The sequence below is a fragment of the Phocoena phocoena genome, chromosome 1 (genome assembly GCF_963924675.1).
Source record: "Phocoena phocoena chromosome 1, mPhoPho1.1, whole genome shotgun sequence".
Lineage (NCBI taxonomy): Eukaryota > Metazoa > Chordata > Mammalia > Artiodactyla > Phocoenidae > Phocoena > Phocoena phocoena.
The window spans coordinates 160503277-160522761 of record NC_089219.1 but is presented as its reverse complement, the minus strand read 5'-3'; the positions used below and the strand labels follow the sequence as shown (position 1 = coordinate 160522761).

The window sequence follows — 19485 nt, the reverse complement described above, 5'->3', positions numbered from 1 at the left end:
TGCTTGTCTGTAAAGCTTTTGATTTCTCCATCAAATCTGAATGAGATCCTTGCTGGGTAGAGTAATCTTGGTTGTAGGTTCTTCCCTTTCATCACTTTAAATATGTCATGCCACCCGCTTCTGGTTTGTAGAGTTTCTGCCGAGAAATCCGCTAACCGTATGGGAGTTCCCTTGTATGTTATTTGTCGTTTTTCCCTTGCTGCTTTCAATAATTTTTCTTTGTCTTTAATTTTTGCCAATTTGATTACTATGTGCCTTGGCGTGTTTCTCCTGGGTTTATCCTGTATTGGACTCTCTGCACTTCCTGGACTTGGGTGGCTATTTCCTTTCCCATGTTAGGGAAGTTTTCGACTATAATCACTTCAAATATTTTCTCAGGTCCTTTCTCTCTCTCTTCTCCTTCTGGGACCCCTATAATGCGAATGTTGTTGCGTTTAATGTCCCAGAGGTCTCTTAGGCTGTCTTCATTTCTTTTCATTCTTTATTCTTTATTCTGTTCCACAGCAGTGAATTCCACCATTCTGTCTTCCAGGTCACTTATCCGTTCTTTGCCTCAGTTATTCTGCTATTGATTCCTTGAAGTGTAGTTTTCATTTCAGTTATTGTATTATTCATCTCTGTTTGTTCTTTAATTCTTCTAGGTCTTTGTTAAACATTTCTTGCATCTTCTCGATCTTTGCCTCCATTCTTTTTCTGAGGTCCTGGATCATCTTCACTCTCATTATTCTGTATTTTTTTTCTGGAAGGTTGCCTAGCTCCACTTCATTTAGCTGTTTTTCTGGGGTTTTATCTTGTTCCTTCATCTGGTACATAGCCGTCTGCCTTTTCATCTTGTCTATCTTTCTGTGAATGTGGTTTCTGTTCCATGGGCTGCAGGATTCTAGTTCTCCTTGCTTCTGCTGTCTGCACTCTGGTGGATGAGGCTATCTCAGAGGTTTGTGCAAGTTTCCTGATGGAAGGGACTGGTGGTGAGTAGAGCTGCATGTTGCTCTGGTGGGCAGAGCTCAGTAAAACTTTAATCTGCTTGTCTGCTGATGGGTGGGACTGGGTTCCCTCCCTGTTGGTTGTTTGGCCTGAGACAACCCAACACTGGAGCTTATCCGGGCTCTTTGGTGGAGATAATGGTGGATCTGGAAGGGCTCACTCCAAGGAGTACTTCCCAGAACTTCTGCTGCCAGTGTCCTTGTCCTCATGCTGAGACACAGCCACCCCCCTACCTATTCAGGAGACCCTCCAACACTAGCAGGTGGTCTGGCTCAGTCTCCTATGGGGTCACTGCTCCTTCCCTTGGTCCTGATGTGCACACTACTCTGTGTGTGCCCTCCAAGAGTGGAGTCTCTGTTTCCCCCAGTCCTGTCGAAGTCCTGCAATCAAATCCTGCTAGACTTCAAAGTCTGGGTCTCTAGGAATTCCTCCTCCTGTTGCCGGAAACCCCAGGTTGGGAAGCCTGACATGGGTCTCAGAACCTTCACTCCAGTGGGTGGACTTCTGTGGTATAAATGTTCTCCAGTTTGTGAATCACCCACCCAGCAGTTATGGGATTTTATTTTATTGTGATTGCACCCCTCCTACCATCTCATTGTGGCTTCTCCTTTGTCTTTGGATGTGGGATATCTTTTCTGGTGAGTTCCAGTGTCTTCCTGTTGATGATTGTTCAGCAGTTAGTTGTGATTCTGGTGCTCTTGCAAGAGGGAGTGAGAGCATGTCCTTTTACTCCACCATCTCGAACCAATCTCCCTTCCTGTTTTCTTCTGGGAGTTTTACAGTATCCAGTCTTACATTTAGTTCTTTAATCTATTTTGGGTTTATTTTTGTGTATGGTGTTAGAGAATGTTCTAATTTCATTATTTTACATGTAACTATCCAGTTTTCCCAGCACCACTTATTGAAGAGACTGTCTTTTTTCCATTGTATATTCTTGCCTCCTTTGTCATAGATTAGTTGACCATAGGTGTGTGGGTTTACCTATGGGCTTCCTATCCTTTTCCACTGGTCTATATTTCTCTTTTTGTGCACCAGTACCGTACTGTCTTGATTACTGTAGCTTTGTAGTATAGTCCGAAGTCAGGGAGCCTGATTCTGCCAGCTCCATTTTTCTTTCTCAATATTGCTTTGGCTAATCCGGATCTTTTGTGTTTCCATACAAATTGTAAAATTTTTTGTTCTAATTCTGTTAAAAATACCATTGATAATTTGATAGGGATTGCATTGAATCTGTAGATTGTCTTGGGTAGTATAGTCATTTTGACAATATTGACTCTTCCAATCCAAGAACCCACTATATCTATCTGTTTGTATCATCTTTGATTTCTTTCATCAGTATCTTATAGTTTTGAGAGTACAGGTCTTTTGCCTCCTTAGGTAGGTTTATCCCTAGGTATTTTATCTCTCGTAATTTAGCATATTGCTTGGAATGAGACAGGGTGTAACTAAATAAACATTAATAATATGATTTCACCTATCTTCGTGCGGGAGAAGAGACAGGAAAAGAACTTAGTTTTATTGAGTGCTTGCTATGTGCCCAGCAAAGTTAGGGATTTTTACCCAGGTTCTTCATTTAATCCTTAGGATACTATAAGATAGCTATTACTGACTCATTTCACAGATAAATAAGCTCAAAGAGACTAAACAATTTGCTTAAGACTAGATGTTACTAGTGGCAAAATTAGGACTCAAATCAAAGTAGACTCTCTAGCATAATGTTCTCAAGGTCCATCAACATTATCTCAAGTGGTAAGATTTCCTTCTTTTTATGGCCAGTTAATATTCCATACCACATTTTCTTTGTCCATTCATCCATCCTTGGACACTTATGTTATTTCCATATACTGGCAATTGTAAATAATGCTGCAATGAACATGTGGGTATATATATCTTTTTAAGTTAGTGTTTTTGTTTTCTTTAGATAAATATGCAGGGTTGGAATAGTTGGATCATATGGTAGTTCTATTTTTAATATTTTGGGGAACCTCCATACTGTTTTCCATAGTCGCTGCATAAATTTACATTCCCACCAACAGTGCACAAGTGTTCCCTTTTCTTCACATCCTCATCAACACTTATCTCTTGTCTTTTTGATAATAGCCATTCCAACAGGTGGTTTTGAGTTGTATTTCTCTGATGATTACTGATGTTGGGCACCCTTTTATGTACCCGTTTCATGTATGTCTTCTTTGGAAAAATGTCTAATCAGGTCCTTGGCCCATTTTTAAATTGTTTTGTGTTTTTTTTGTTTTTGCTATTGAGTAGTATGAGTTTTTTTTTTTTTTTTTTTTTTTTTTAGTATGAGTTCTTTATATATTTAGATATTAACCCGTTATCAGCTATATGATTTGTAAATATTTTCTCCCATTCTGTAGGTTGCCTTTTCATTTTGTTGATGGCTTCCTTTGCTGTGCAGAGCTTTTTAGCTTGATGTAGTCCTGTGTGTTTATTTTTGCTTTTGTTGCCTTTGCTTTTGGTGTCAAATAAAAACAAATTGCTGCAAAGACTGACATCAGGGAGCTTATCACCTATGTTTTCTTCTAGGAATTTTATGGTTTCAGGGCTTATGTTCAAGTTTTTAATCCATTTGGGTTAATTTTTTGTATGGTGTTAGATAGTGGTCCAGTATCAATCTTTCACAGGTGGCTGTCCAATTTTCCCAACACCATTTATTGAAGAGACTGTCCTTTCCCTACTATATATTCTTGGCTCTTTTGTCATAAATTAAGTGACTGTAAATGTGTGAGTTTCTTTCCAGGGATTTCTATTTTGTTCCATTGATCTATGTGTCTGTACCATACTGTTTTTATGTCAGTACCATACTGTTTTGATTACTGCAGCTTTGCAATATAGTTTGGAATCAGGGAGTGTGACGCTTCCAACTTTGGTCTTCTTTCTTAAGACTGCTTTGGCTTTTTGGGGTCTTTTGCAGTTCCATACACATTTCAGGATAGTTTGTTCTATTTCTGTGAAAAATATCATTGGAATTTTGATAGGGATTGCTTTGAATCTGTAGATTGCTTGGGTAATATGGAACTTTTCTTTCTCTTCATTTTTTCTTTTATTTGAGGAGTTTTCTGCTCAGCTCCTTTTCTCATCACCCTCAATTCCTTCACTGTGGGTATCTCCTGAAAGCTCTTTTCTTTTCATAAGTCAGTTAACTTATGTGTGCTCATGGAGTCACTATAAAAGATGCCCACGTTTGTGTTTTCAAAATTGTTTATCATCAGCTATTCCCTCCAACTCAAGGCCCAAATTAAAATTTTTAACTGTTTATAGGACATCTTCACTCAGATATGTCATTGTCCTCTCAAATGCAAAGTCAGAACTCTTAGAAAAAGAAAGACCTCAAAGAAAAACCACCTCAGTGTCTACTGTGGTCAAAGAAAATATCATAATTTTTAATCACCTAGTCTAGAAAACTTGAGACCATATCAGTTCCTTCTTTTCCTTCATTTGCCACACTAGATCAATATAATATCTCTTTTCCTGATAAATATTTATTAGACTTTTCCTTTTCTTTCCACTCCTCCTGCCAACAGGACTTCCTTTGACCCTTGTCTTGTTAATTCCACTCCCCTCATTTATCTGCAATTTATTTTCCTTTTATAAGATTCTTTATTCTCAGGCTAATTTTCCTAGAACTATACTCTCATCACAACACTCCCCTAGTAAAGATACTAAAGAGGCTCTCTAGGACGTCGTTTGAAATTGAATTCAACATTATGAATTGCCTCGAATTAGTCTGTACCCTTTATTTTTTACCTTCCTCACTCAAGGTATTTTCTACTTTCTTTCATGACTCCACGAGCCATAGACAATATGTTAATATTCAGCTTCATTCCATTATTAGTGTGATTTCTTTCATCTGAAGGGTCTATCTTAGTTCTCTGGCAATATAAATTCTTAATGCTCCCTGTCCTCCGGAAGTTTTCTCCTGATGCTCAAGATAGCATTGATTTTTTCCCATCTCTGAATTATTATTATGCCTATCAATAATACAAATAATTATATTTGAAAAATATATCATGTGTTTGCTCTGATTTAACCTCCCTTGGTTTTATGTGTACCCTCCACTCCTTCCCCAACCAGTTTAATTACAAGCATCTTAAAGGCTGAGATTATCCTTATGCTCTATTTGCATCTATCATAGCAATGAAACATAGTAAAGTACTCAGAATGTAATTGTGAATCGATTAATTTAATTAATGTTTAACATGAAATCTTATCTCCCACTCCCATAGAATGTTTAACAGGATTGCTCCAAAATGAAAAAACAAATATGACAAGTATACCTTGGAGATGTGGGTTCAGTTTCAAACCACCACAATAAAATGAGTCACACAAACTTTTTGCTTTCCCAGTGGGTGTAAAAGTTATTTTTACACTATACTGTAGTCTATTAAGTGTGCAATAGCATTATGTCTAAAAAAAGACTGTGCATACCTTAATTAAAAAATACTTTATTTCTCAAAAAATGCTAACCATCACCAGAGCCTTCAACAAATCATAATCTTTTTGCTGGTGGAGGGTTTGAAATATTGCAAGAATTACTAAAATGTGACACAGAGACATGAAGTGAGCAAATGCTGTTGGAAAAACGGCTCTGACAAACCTGCTTGACAAAGGGTTGCTACAAACCTTCAGTTTGTAAATTGAAGCACAATAAAGTGAGGCATAATAAAATGAGGTATGCCTTTAATTGGATAGCTGGGTGGTATCAAATTAAATCAAGAAAACAAAAATTTAATTTTTAGGAACTAAGGCGAAAACTATTATAATGGAACATTTATATTCACCTATAGTTTGGATCCAGGATCTTCACACGAAACACATACATTCCGGAATGGTCCAAGGGCCAAATTAAATGGTTACGGTTAGACTTGTTGATAATCTCATATGGTTGATTTAAGTCTCCTGGTTTTCCAATAGCATAAGAAAAACAGTGTTTATAGTTCTGAGTAGAAAACAAAGACAAAAACCTTTAGGTCATTAGCTGACTTTAATATACAAAATTATATACTCATATATTTATTTTGGAAAATTATTTAGAGATATAATAGTTATTCCTATCTCTTCTATCATTTTAGTGTAGTATAGTATTTTTAGAGGCTATCTTGGGTTCAAGTTTGATAAAAAGTGAAGCTTAGTGAAAGAAAATGCTGTGTTTATTTATTTGCAAACAATAATACATTAGGGTGTTGAGAATCTGTAAGCATTTAATTTCCCTAAATTGAAAACCACAAACTCCTTCAAGGATGCTTAATTTGGGACAGACACTATTTTGATCATAAGGTATGGATACAGTAGTCAAATCTTCCCCTAAGACTTTTATTTATCCCCATTACCACTACTGTCTCTCAGTGGGTCTCATTTATTTATCTCCTGTTCCCTTTTTAAAAAGCATAAACACTGTATATATTTAAAGTCACTTTATTAAAGCTAAGGTAATAAAATAAAATCCTAAAATAATGCATGGCATTTCTTCTGGATTCTTGTAGGTCCTGTATGCTTTCACACCCTACTTAAAGTCTTGCTTGTCTCTCTGTCATGTATTCTCAGTGAGGCTGAATTTTTCTATAGCTTTTGAGTGAGTAACTCCCATTTATTCAAGTGGTATTTATTTCTTGTTCTTTCCTTCATATTCTCCCTACATTTTGACATTTTTCAATATGCAGATATTGTATTCTTTCTTAACTCTACTTAGTTTTGGAGATAATCAGGACAGTTCATATAGTTCCGTTATTTGGCTATGTGATCTGGTATACATAGAAGTCCCTTCTATAGCTCTCTCATTTTACCTTTATTTATATATACTCCAGTATTTACCCTCCTGTTTGAAAATTTTTTTTGAAGGTGAATATTGCCTTCACACTAAAAATTCCTCTACTTACCTTCTTTACAGGTCATTTTCTTTTACATAGGTGAATAATTCCATAATTATATTTTAATTATAAGTCCCATCCCTAAAACTCTTAACGATTTTTACAATTTCATGAAGTGTTACTGTATGTTTTGATAAACTGCAAAATAATTCTTCTATCTCTCTCCTTTATCACATTTACCATTATTTCTTCCCTTTGTCTACCTTTCTACTACTGCACTCTCTGGCACATTTATAAAGCAATATGTTAGGTGTAGATTAATGAAAAACAAGTAAGAGACTCATCATTATTATTTTTTTCTTTTGAACATCAAAAAATTCATTTCTGCCTTTATTTGTATGTAAGTACTTTATTTATTTTTGAGATATAATTGACCTATAACATATTAATTTCAGGTGTACAGCATAATAATTCAATATTTGCATACAGTGCAAAATGATAACCACACTATGTCTAGTTAACATCTATCACCATACATAGTTACATATTTTTTCTTATGATGGGAACTTCTGAGATCTGCTCTCTTAGCAACTTTCAAATATACAATACTGTATTATTAACTACAGTCACCATGCTGTACATTGCACGTCGATGACGTTTATTTTATGACTGTAAGTTTGTACCTTTTGACCACCTTCACCCATTTCACCCCCTACCTGTGGCAACCAATCATTTTTTGATGTACCCTAACTTAGAAAACATGATATGTCTTATTATTTTTTTGTTGGTGGTGGAGTTTCTTGTAGGCCAACACGGGCCTGGGAACTTCGTGTTCTACCAAGTGAGTTAATACATGAAACCATGAACTTAATTGAAAGAATATGTGGCACATACTGAATATGTGCAGGAACTGGACACATATCCTCACAGCAATGCATTGCCGATAAGGACACATTCATCTTCTATCATTACATGTATTTTTTGTGTATAGACACCTGGGAATATTTATATTGTTTCCAACTTTCTACCTAGTTATTTCCTAATGTGAAAGATGATTCCCACTGATTGTTGCTCCTATTTTTGTGTCATGCCTGATATTTCCTATTGTAGTAACAGACTTTTTTTTTTTCCAATTATTGTGTTTTTCCCTTTTCTTTTTAAGTTGAAAGCCCACTTGATCAAGCTACATAGCCTCTAAGAAAACATGTCAGCCCTGGCCTCATAAATTACAATTCTTTTTTTTTAACATCTTTATTGGAGTATAATTGCTTTACAATGGTGTGTTAGTTTCTGCTTTATAACAAAGTGAATCAGCTATACATATACATATATCCCCATATCTCCTCCCTCTTGTGTCTCCCTCCCACCCTCCCTATCTTATCCCTCTATGTGGTCACAAAGCACCGAGCTGATCTCCCTGTGCTATGTGGTTGCTTCCCACTAACTATCTATTTTACATTTGGTAGTATATATATGTCCATGCCACTCTCTCACTTAGTCCCATCTTATCCTTCCCCCTCTTCATGTCCTCAAGTCCATTCTTTATGTCTGCATCTTTATTCCTGTCCTGCCCCTAGGTTTTTCAGAACCTTTTTTTTTTTAGATTCCATATATATATGTGTTAGCATATGGTGTTTGTTTTTCTATTTACAATAGCCAGGGCATGGAAGCAACCTAAATGTCCATCTACAGATGAATGGATAAAGAAGATGTGGCACATATATACAATGGAATACTACTCAGCCATAAAAAGAAACAAAATTGAGTTATTTGTAGTGAGGTGGATGGACCTAGAGTCTGTCATACAGAGTGAAGTAAGTCAGAAAGAGAAATACAATTCATCTTTAGCCAAGGACTTCTCGGATTACTATGTCAGTCATGTCTAGAAACTCAACTCACATCCTGAGTTATAAGTATGTAGCCAGCCATTCATAACCCACATTCTCCCTTTCCTTCTCAAACTCCAACATTAACTTGGAAGAACCTGTGAAAATGCCACTTTTGTTTATGAGTCCTTCAGATCTTCTCTTGAGAATTTACAGTCTCTAGAGCTACTTCACAGATTTTTATGCAAGTGTCATTCATCCTTGTAGAATCAGGACTATGTAGCAATTGGAAGGCTATTTCATTTCAGGTATATGTTTCAGGAAGAGAGCACCTCTGATTGTCATGTTGAATAAATATACAGTGACACTCTTCAGTAAGCATAGCCTTAATCACTAGGGCATAAATAGTCTTTGCAGGTACCTGCCTTCTACTATATTCAGACTCCAGACTGAATCCACCCTTTTAGTTGTGAGATTTTTGTCTCTCATATGGTAGAACTGAACACTTAGGGCCTGGTGTGGGCACTCCAGAATCTTTACAGAATGTAAGCTAGTACTTCAATGTTTCTTAAATGTGGTCCCCAGATCAGCAGTATCAGCATCACCTGGGAACTTGTTAGAAATGCAAATTCGGGGGCTTGGCCCCAGATCTGATGAGTCAGAAACTTTTGAGGTAGGACCCAGAGATCTGTGTTAGCAAGTCCTCTAGGTGATTCTGATGTCACCTCGAGGTGATTCTAAAATTTGAGAACTACTGCACTGTATCATACCGATTGAGGCAATCTCCATGACTGTTAATTACCAGGTAGCTCATTCCTTCCTATGACTATGTTATTTTGTCATATCTTATAACATTTGGGTGCCCTTTGTGAGATTCTGAGTAAGAGGGTCACTTACATTTACCCTCAACCCCAGATTCTTGGATGTCCTTCAACAAGAAGTTAGAAGGGTAAGTTTTGTTCTTAACAGATTCCATTACTAGTTTACTTCCTTATGATTTTTTAAATAGCAGAATAATATTGTTTGTAGTAGGTGGGTGACCTATAATTAATGAATTAGTTCCACAAATATTTATTGAGCACCCATAATGGGTTAGATGCTGGGGATACACCAGTGAACAAAACAAATAAAATTCCCTCCCCTTATGGAGCCTACATTTCAATTGGGGATCCAGATAATAAATAGGATAAATAAATAGACTATATAATGTGTCAGAGAGTTATAAGTGCTAATGACATTAAAGAAAATAGGAAATAACACACAAGGGAATCCCCATAAGGTTAACAGCTGATCTCTCAGCAGAAACCCTACAAGCCAGAAGGGAGTGGCAGGACATACTGAAAGTGATGAAGGAGAATAGCCTGAAACCAAGACTACTCTACCCAGCAAGGATCTCATTCACATTTGATGGAGAAATTAAAACCTTTACAGACAAGCAAAAGCTGAGAGAGTTCAGCACCACCAAACCAGCCTTACAACAAATGCTAAAGGAACTTCTCTAGACACGAAACACAAGAGAAGGAAATGACCTATAGTAGCGAACCCAAAACAATATATAAAATGGAAATAGGAACATACATATCAATAATTACCTTAAATGTAAATGGACTAAATGCTCCCACCAAAAGACACAGATTGGCTGAATGGATACAAAAACAAGACCCTTATATATGCTGTCTACAAGAGACCCACTTCAGAACTAGAGACACATACAGACTGAAAGTAAGGGGATGGAAAAAGATATTCCATGCAAATGGAAACCAAAAGAAAGCTGGAGTAGCAATTCTCATATCAGACAAAATAGACTTTAAAATAAGGACTATTAAAAGGGACAAAGAAGGACACTACATAATGATCAAGGGATCGATCCAAGAAGAAGATATAACAATTGTAAATATTTATGCACCCAACATAGGAGCACCTCAATACATAAGGCAAATACTAACAACCATAAAAGGGGAGATCAACAGTAACACATTCATAGTAGGGGACTTTAACACCCCACTTTCACCCATGGACAGATCATCCAAAATGAAAATAAATAAGGAAACACAAGCTTTAAATGATACATTAAACAAGATGGACTTAATTGATATTTATAGGACACTCCATCCAAAAACAACAGAATACACATTTTTCTCAAGTGCTCATGGAACATTCTCCAGGATAGATCATATCTTGGGTCACAAATCAAGCCTTGGTAAATTTAAGAAAACTGAAATTGTATCAAGTATCTTTTCCGACCACAACGCCATGAGACTAGATATCAATTACAGGAAAAGATCTGTAAAAAATACAAACACATGGAGGCTAAACAATACACTACTTAATAATGAAGTGATCACTGAAGAAATCAAAGAGGAAATAAAAAAATACCTAGAAACAAATGACAATGGAGACACAACGACCCAAAACCTATGGGATGCAGCAAAAGCAGTTCTAAGGGGGAAGTTTATAGCAATACAAGCCCACCTTAAGAAGCAGGAAACATCTCGAATAAACAACCTAACCTTGCACCTCAAGCAATTAGAGAAAGAAGAACAAAAAAACCCCAAAGCTAGCAGAAGGAAAGAAATCATAAAAATCAGATCAGAAATAAATGAAAAAGAAATGAAGGAAACAATAGCAAAGATCAATAAAACTAAAAGCTGGTTCTTTGAGAAGATAAACAAAATAGATAAACCACTAGCCAGACTCATCAAGAAAAAAAGGGAGAAGACTCAAATCAATAGAATTAGAAATGAAAAAGGAGAAGTAACAACTGACACTGCAGAAATAAAAAAAATCATGAGAGATTACTACAAGCAACTCTATGCCAATAAAATGGACAATCTGGAAAAAATGGACAAATTCTTAGAAATGCACAACCTGCCAAGACTGAATCAGGAAGAAATAGAAAATATGAACAGACCAATCACAAGCACTGAAATTGAAACTGTGATTAAAAACCTTCCAACAAACAAAAGCCCAGGACCAGATGGCTTCACAGGTGAATTCTATCAAACGTTTAGAGAAGAGCTAACACCTATCCTTCTCAAACTCTTCCAAAATATAGCAGAGGGAGGAACACTCCCAAATTCCTTCTACGAAGCCACCATCACCTTGATACCAAAACCAGACAAGGATGTCACAAAGAAAGAAAACTACAGGCCAATATCACTGATGAACATAGATGCAAAAATCCTCAACAAAATACTAGCAAACAGAATCCAACAGCACATTAAAAGGATCATACACCATGATCAAGTGGGGTTTATTCCAGGAATGCAAGGATTCTTCAATATACGCAAATCTATCAATGTGATAAACTATATTAACAAATTGAAGGAGAAAAACCATATGATCATCTCAATAGATGCAGAGAAAGCTTTCGACAAAATTCAACACCCATTTATGATAAAAACCCTCCAGAAAGTAGGCATAGAGGGAACTTTCCTAAACATAATAAAAGCCATATATGACAAGCCCACAGCAAACATCATCCTCAATGGTGAAAAACTGAAAGCATTTCCACTAAGATCAGGAACAAGACAAGGTTGCCCACTCTCACCACTCTTATTCAACATAGTTTTGGAAGTTTTAGCCACAGCAATCAGAGAAGAAAAGGAAATAAAAGGAATCCAAATCGGAAAAGAAGAAGTAAAGCTGTCACTGTTTGCAGATGACATGATACTATACATAGAGAATCCTAAAGATGCTACCAGAAAACTACTAGAGCTAATCAATGAATTTGGTAAAGTAGCAGGATACAAAATTAATGCACAGAAATCTCTGGCATTCCTATATACTAATGATGAAAAATCTGAAAGTGAAATCAAGAAAACACTCCCATTTACCATTGCAACAAAAAGAATAAAATATCTAGGAATAAACCTACCTAAGGATACGAAAGACCTGTATGCAGAAAATTATAAGACACTGATGAAAGAAATTAAAGATGATACAAATAGATGGAGAGATATACCATGTTCTTGGATGGGAAGAATCAACATTGTGAAAATGACTCTACTACCCAAAGCAATCTACAGATTCAATGCAATCCCTATCAAACTACCACTGGCATTTTTCACAGAACTAGAACAAAAAATTTCGCAATTTGTATGGAAACACAAAAGACCCCGAATAGCCAAAGCAATCTTTAGAACGAAAAAAGGAGCTGGAGGAATAAGGCTCCCTGACTTCAGACTATATTACAAAGCAACAGTAATCAAGACAGTATGGTACTGGCACAAAAACAGAAAGATCGATTAGTGGAACAGGATAGAAAGCCCAGAGATAAACCCACGCACATATGGACACCTTATCTTTGATAAAGGAGGCAGGAATGTACAGTGGAGAAAGGACAGCCTCTTCAATAAATGGTGCTGGGAAAACTGGACAGGTACATGTAAAAGTATGAGATTAGATCACTCCCTAACACCATACACAAAAATAAGCTCAAAATGGATTAAAGACCTAAATGTAAGGCCAGAAACTATCAAACTCTTAGAAGAAAACATAGGAAGAACACTCTATGACATAAATCACAGCAAGATCCTTTCTGACCCACCTCCTAGAGTAATGGAAATAAAAACAAAAATAAACAAATGGGACCTAATGAAACTTCAAAGCTTTTGCACAGCAAAGGAAACCATAACCAAGACCAAAAGACAACCCTCAGAATGGGAGAAAACATTTGCAAATGAAGCAACTGACAAAGGATTAATCTCCAAAATTTACAAGCAGCTCATGCAGCTCAATAACAAAAAAACAAACAACCCCATCCAAAAATGGGCAGAAGACCTAAATAGACATTTCTCCAAAGAAGATATACAGAATGCCAACAAACACATGAAAGAATGCTCAACATCATTAATCATTAGAGAAATGCAAATCAAAACTACAATGAGATATCATCTCACACCAGTCAGAATGGCCATCATCAAAAAATCTATAAACAATAAATGCTGGAGAGGGTGTGGAGAAAAGGGGACACTCTTGCACTGCTGGTGGGAATGTGAATTGGTTCAGCCACTATGGAGAACAGTATGGAGGTTCCTTAAAAAACTACAAATAGAATTACCATATGACCCAGCAATCCCACTACTTGGCATATACCCTGAGAAAACCAAAATTCAAAAAGAGTCATGTACCAAAATGTTCATTGCAGCTCTATTTACAATAGCCAGGACATGGAAACAACCTAAGCGCCCATCATCGGATGAATGGATAAAGAAGATGTGGCACATATACACAATGGAATATTACTCAGCCTTAAAAAGAAATGAAATTGAGCTATTTGTAATGAGATGGATAGACCTAGAGTCTGTCATACAGAGTGAAGTAAGTCAGAAAGAAAAAGACAAATACCGTATGCTAACACATATATATGGAATTTAAGGGAAAAAAATGTCATGAAGAACCTAGGGGTAAGATAGGAATAAAGACGCAGACCTACTGGAGAACGGACTTGAGGATATGGGGAGGGGGAAGGGTGAGTTTTGACAGGGCGAGAGAGAGTCATGGACATATACACACTAACAAACGTAGTAAGGTAGATAGCTGGGGGGAAGCAGCCGCAAGGCACAGGGATATTAGCTCGGTGCTTTGTGACAGCCTGGAAGTGTGGGATGGGGAGAGTGGGAGGGAGGGAGACGCAAGAGGGAAGACATATGGGAACATATGTATATGTATAGCTGATTCACTTTGTTATAAAGCAGAAACTAACACACCATTGTAAAGCAATTATACCCCAATAAAGATGTTAAAAAAAAAAAAAAAAAAAAAAAAAAAAAAAAAAAGAAAATAGGGAAGGGAGATAGCAACTGTCACGGGGTGATGTTTAACTTTTTTGGTAGAGTGGCCAGGGAAGTCTTCATTGATGAGTTGATTTTCAAGTAAAGACCTGGAGAAAGGCATTAGCTAGTCATGATGGGGGTGCAGTGGGGATGGGGTGCAGGGAGTCCTGCTGGCTTTGTCATAACTCTAAGTGACATGGGAGCCATCGCATGGTTTTGAGCAGAAGAGTGGCATGTTCTGATTTATGTCTTAGTAGGATCAGTCTTGGTGCTGTGTTGTGGATGGATTCATGGTGGGCCAGCCTGAAGCAGGGAAACCATTTAGGATGCTATGGTTATAACCCAGATGGTTGGTGATGGTGGCTTGAAACAGTGCGGTGGCAGTTGGGGTGGCACAGGGTGACCAAATTCAGAATATACTTTGAAGAAAGAGCCAACAAGATTTGCTGAAAGACCAAATGTGGAGCATAAGATGACATTTAGCTTTTATCCTGAGCAAAGTGGGAGGATGGAATTTTTATTAACTGAGGTGGGAAAGAATGTTGGGGGAGTATGTCTGGAGGGTGGATATCAGAAACTCAGTTTCAGACATGTTAAGTTTGAAGCATCATCAGTTTTCTTGTTTGTTGGAATATTCCCATCAGTAAACATGTGGTTATTTTTCTCAATTATTAAAAAAAAAAAGACTCTTTCTTCAACCCATTGCTCTCCAGCCACTACACCATTTCTCTCCTTACTGCAAAACTCCTCTGCAGAGACTATTCTTGTCTATTCTTGCTGCTTTGAGTTCTTTTTTCCATACTAATTAAACCCACTTCAGTAGGGTTTTGTCTCTCACTATCCTACGGAAACTGATCCTGTCAAGGTTACCAGTTACCTCCCTGCTGCTGAAGTAAATGATCAAGTTTCAATCCTCATCATAGTTGACCTATCCTAGTAGTGAATTTAACACACTTGATCCCTCCCTCCTTCTGGTGAGACTTGCTTTACATGAGGTCCAAAACATCATACTTGCCTGGATCATCTCTTGCTTCTTGGATTATTCCTTTTTCACCTCCTTTGCCTCTCCTCATTTCCCCCATCTCTAAATACTGAAATGACCCAAGATTTAGTACTTTTCTTTTTATACCTATATCAGGGGCTCATAATGTCATAGTGAGTGTGTATAAATATATAAAAATAGATTTTAAAATATATATAAAGTTGTATTTTATTTTTATATGGACCCCTTTGGCAATCTGGTGAAGCCTATGGACTACTATGGGCCCCTCTCAGAATAATGTTTTTAAAAATAATAACATAAAATAGGTTGCGTTACAAGGGAAACTAGTTATAAGGAATTTTAGTTGTCAAAATATTAAAAACAATATGGCAACATGTTGCACATTCTAAAATATGTGCTTCTTTAAATAAAATTAGATAGAAGGGTCTTGCCCCAGGTCTAATAACTACCATAATTTTGTTGATAAAGTAGAAAGCAAGTTCATTAGATAAGAACGAGGATGGGGGAAGAGGAGAAAGCATGCAATAACTATTTATGAGAGGGGAAGAGAGAATGAGGTAAAGAAATATTTGTTGGGCAGTATTATGGGACCGTTTTAATCATGAGATGAAAGTGAACCAAGTCAGCATGGGTATGTTTTTCTCTGGCCACAGTCAGGTGTTAAGGTGGACAGTTGAACTTAACTAAGGTTGTGATTTAACTATGCAAACATAAAGAAGTATGGGGGGGCAAAAGAATTGAGGGTCATATTAATAGAGTGATATGACTATTGACTGTGGAATTTAAGCTGGATAAGGAGGGAGAAGAGAACCGGGGGTGGGGTGAGGGTGGTAGGATCAATGAATTGAAGGTTATGTTGAGCTGGAAGAATTGTTCAAAGGATTGTTGGAGTAAAGCTCCTAGAATAATGTTACTAGGAAGATAGGGAGTGGTGGATGGAAAATGGGTGGTTTGGAGTTGGGAATACAGAGGGAGATACATATTGTTTGTATATATCTCTATCTTGACATGTATAGGTTCTGACGTAGAAGCAAAATAACATTCTTATTGTAGGGTTTACATTTTACAGGCTGAAGTACCTTATATGTCACATTTTATTCATGAGATATGATTTGATTTGCCAAACAACATAAATTAATTTCAATTTAAGAAAATTCACTTGAAAACAGTATAGGATTGATAACTGACATTCAGAAATGATGTTTTAGTTACACAAGATTGAAACTTCAGGTATTCTTTAGAAAGACTCAGTCTCAATGCTTTAACATGTTTGTCAGATATTTAATAATCTGCAAACAGATTTTCAGAAGAGAAAATTAAAACAAAATTGTTAGTAATGCAGGGGCAACAGAAGATCAAATAGAATTAAGATGAAGCATTTTGGAAATCATAATACAATCCAATAGAAAAATTGGATTTGATTTACAAAATCAAATTTAAACCCAAAGTGTTTCCATTAAGCACTTAATACTAAAACGCCAAGTTAGTTATTATAAATAAACAATTTGCAAGGTAATATTTTTCTTACCTCAGGTCCCCAGGCTTCTTCTAACGGGAGGCGCTTGTTAAGCTCAGTCATTGACTTCCATGTCTGAGCTTCGTGCAAACAGCCACTCTGTCAAAAGGTTTTATATATAGAAAGGTTTTATATATATATATATATATATATATATATATATATATATATGTTTTACATATCAATTTATTTCTAAGTATTTAATATAGTTTAGTGCTGCTGAAAATTATATATCTAATTTTTAAATTATTTAAATGTTTGTTGATATACAGAAAAACAATGGACTTTTGTATATTGACCTTGTACAGAGAGAACTTCTTAAACTCACTTATTAACTTTGTTTCAGATGAACAACCATGTTATCTGTGAATATGTTTCATTTCTTCCTTTCCAATCCTTACACTTTTAATTTATTTGTATTGTTTACCTTATTACAGACATCAAGAACAATGTTGTATAGAAATGGTTAGAACATGCTTCCTTGTTTCATTCCTGATTTCAGAGGGAAGGCTTTCACATTTTCACCATTAAGTATGATGTTTTATACAGGTTTTTTGTATTGACATTTTATTAGGTTAAGGAAGTTACCATTTATTTATAATTTTCCAAGATTTATTTAAAAAATAGTGTTATGTATGGGTGATAACTTTTTAATCAGATGACTTTTCATCAACTGTTGCAATAATCTTATGCCTTTTCTTATTTATGCTGTTAATATAGTGGATTACTTTGATTTTCAAATATCCCCAATGCTTAATTTATGAAATAAAGAAAACTTGGCCTGGATGGATTATTATTATTATTTTTGGCTGTGTTGGGTCTTTGTTGCTGTGCATGGGCTTTCTCTAGTTGCGGCGAGTGGGGGCTACTTTTCCTTGGAGTGCGCAGACTTACTGTCGTGGCTTCTCTTGTTACGGAGCACGGGCTCTAGGCACACGGGCTTCAGTAGTTGTGGCTCGTGGGCTCTAGAGCGCAGGCTCAGTAGTTGTGGCTCACAGGCTTAGCCGCCCCGTGACATGTGGGATCTTCCCGGGCCAGGGCTCGAACCTGTGACCCCGCATTGGCAGGTGGCTTCTTAACCACTGGGCCACCAGGGAAGCCCTGGATTATTTTTTAATAAGTTGCTGTATTTGATTTGCTAGAATTTTGTTCAGGTGTTTTGTATCTATGGTTATGAGTCAGATTGGCTCATCATTCTCTTCTCTTAAGGTCCTCATCAAGTCCTCCTGGATTCACAAAATGAGTTGAAAGTGTTTCCTCCCACCCTTATACTCTGGAAGAGTTTTTATAAGGCTGAAGTAAAATTTTTCTTAAATATTTGGTAGACTTCATCAGGAAAGCCATCTGAGATTAGAGTTTTCTATTTTTTGGAGGGGGGAATATAAGAAATTTTGGTGTATTTTTCAAGGCATTTGTCCATTGCCAAATTTGTTGATATAAATTTGTTTATAATAACCTCTATTATTTGGATTATAAAATGGTGATATTTCAATTCTATTTTTTCATTTGTCAACTGGAATAATTTTATAAAGAGATGCTTCCCCTCATCTACTGTTTGTTTGTCCATTGGTAGAGTTCATTTGAAGAAAATAGGATAAATATTTGTTTCTCTTTATTTACCAGTTTTCAAAATAAGGAATTGGTTTCCTATCATTCTGTAAAGGTGATTTTTAAAAAAATCATGAATTCCTCGATTTAATATATTTAATGAGTTTTACTCCATTGCAATAATTATTCTCCAGGAAGCTCAAACTGTCCCATCTTTGGCCAGTAGAAACCTCTTGATGTTGATTTATGATTACTTTTATTTATTTATTTTTAATTAATTTAGTTTATTTTTGGCTGTGTTGGGTCTTTGTTGTTACCTGCAGGTTTTCTCGAGTTGTGGTGAGTGGGGGCTACTGTTCGTTGTGGTGTGCGGGCTTCTCATTGCGGTGGCTTCTCTGTGTTGTGGAGCACAGGCTCTAGGCATGCAGGCTCAGTAGCTGTGGCTCACGGGCTCTAGAACGCAGGCTCAGTAGCTGTGGCACAGAGAATTAGTTGCTCCGCGGCATGTGGGAGCTTCCCAGACGAGAGCTCGAACCCATGTGCCTTGCATTGGCAGGCGGATTCTTAACCACTGCGCCACCAGGGAAACCCGAGCTGTGCTCACTTTTAAATGCCTCTAGCCGTCCTTGATGCTTCCTTGCTATTGGGTATGCCAAACTATTCTAGGCTCATCTTGTACATTTCTTCCTTCAGGCGTGGAATCAGCAATTTATCTAAGAATGCCCAGTACGCTTAGTGGGAAAAGGTATTTCAAAACAACAATCTGGCTACTAAGTATACTTTCAGCTACTGATTTGTATGTTTCTAAGATTTTTAACGGTCAGAATAGGAAAATTTTATCTATCTCTCTATTTGATTAATAAATTTATATCCAGAGCAATATCCAATACCTCATGAGTTCATATTGAGTCCTATTCGAATTCAAGATTTTTGTCTAACTTCTTCTATCTTAACATATGTATCTTCTTGCTTTTACAACAAAACACTTGGTGAGGAATGGTGGTAT

At 36.6% G+C, this 19485-nt stretch overlaps 1 protein-coding gene across 1 annotated transcript in view; it reads right to left on the bottom strand.

The window, feature by feature from the left end:
• The window catches only part of CATSPERE (catsper channel auxiliary subunit epsilon), a 251287-nt gene that overhangs the window by 12640 nt on the left and 219162 nt on the right, over positions 1 to 19485 (bottom strand). The window contains exons 18-19 of the mRNA XM_065871636.1: positions 16944 to 17030; positions 5784 to 5941 (exon numbers count right to left, since the gene is read on the bottom strand). Of these exons, the coding sequence (XP_065727708.1) occupies positions 5784 to 5941; positions 16944 to 17030 (245 nt within the window). The remainder of the gene's footprint in view (positions 1 to 5783; positions 5942 to 16943; positions 17031 to 19485) is intronic.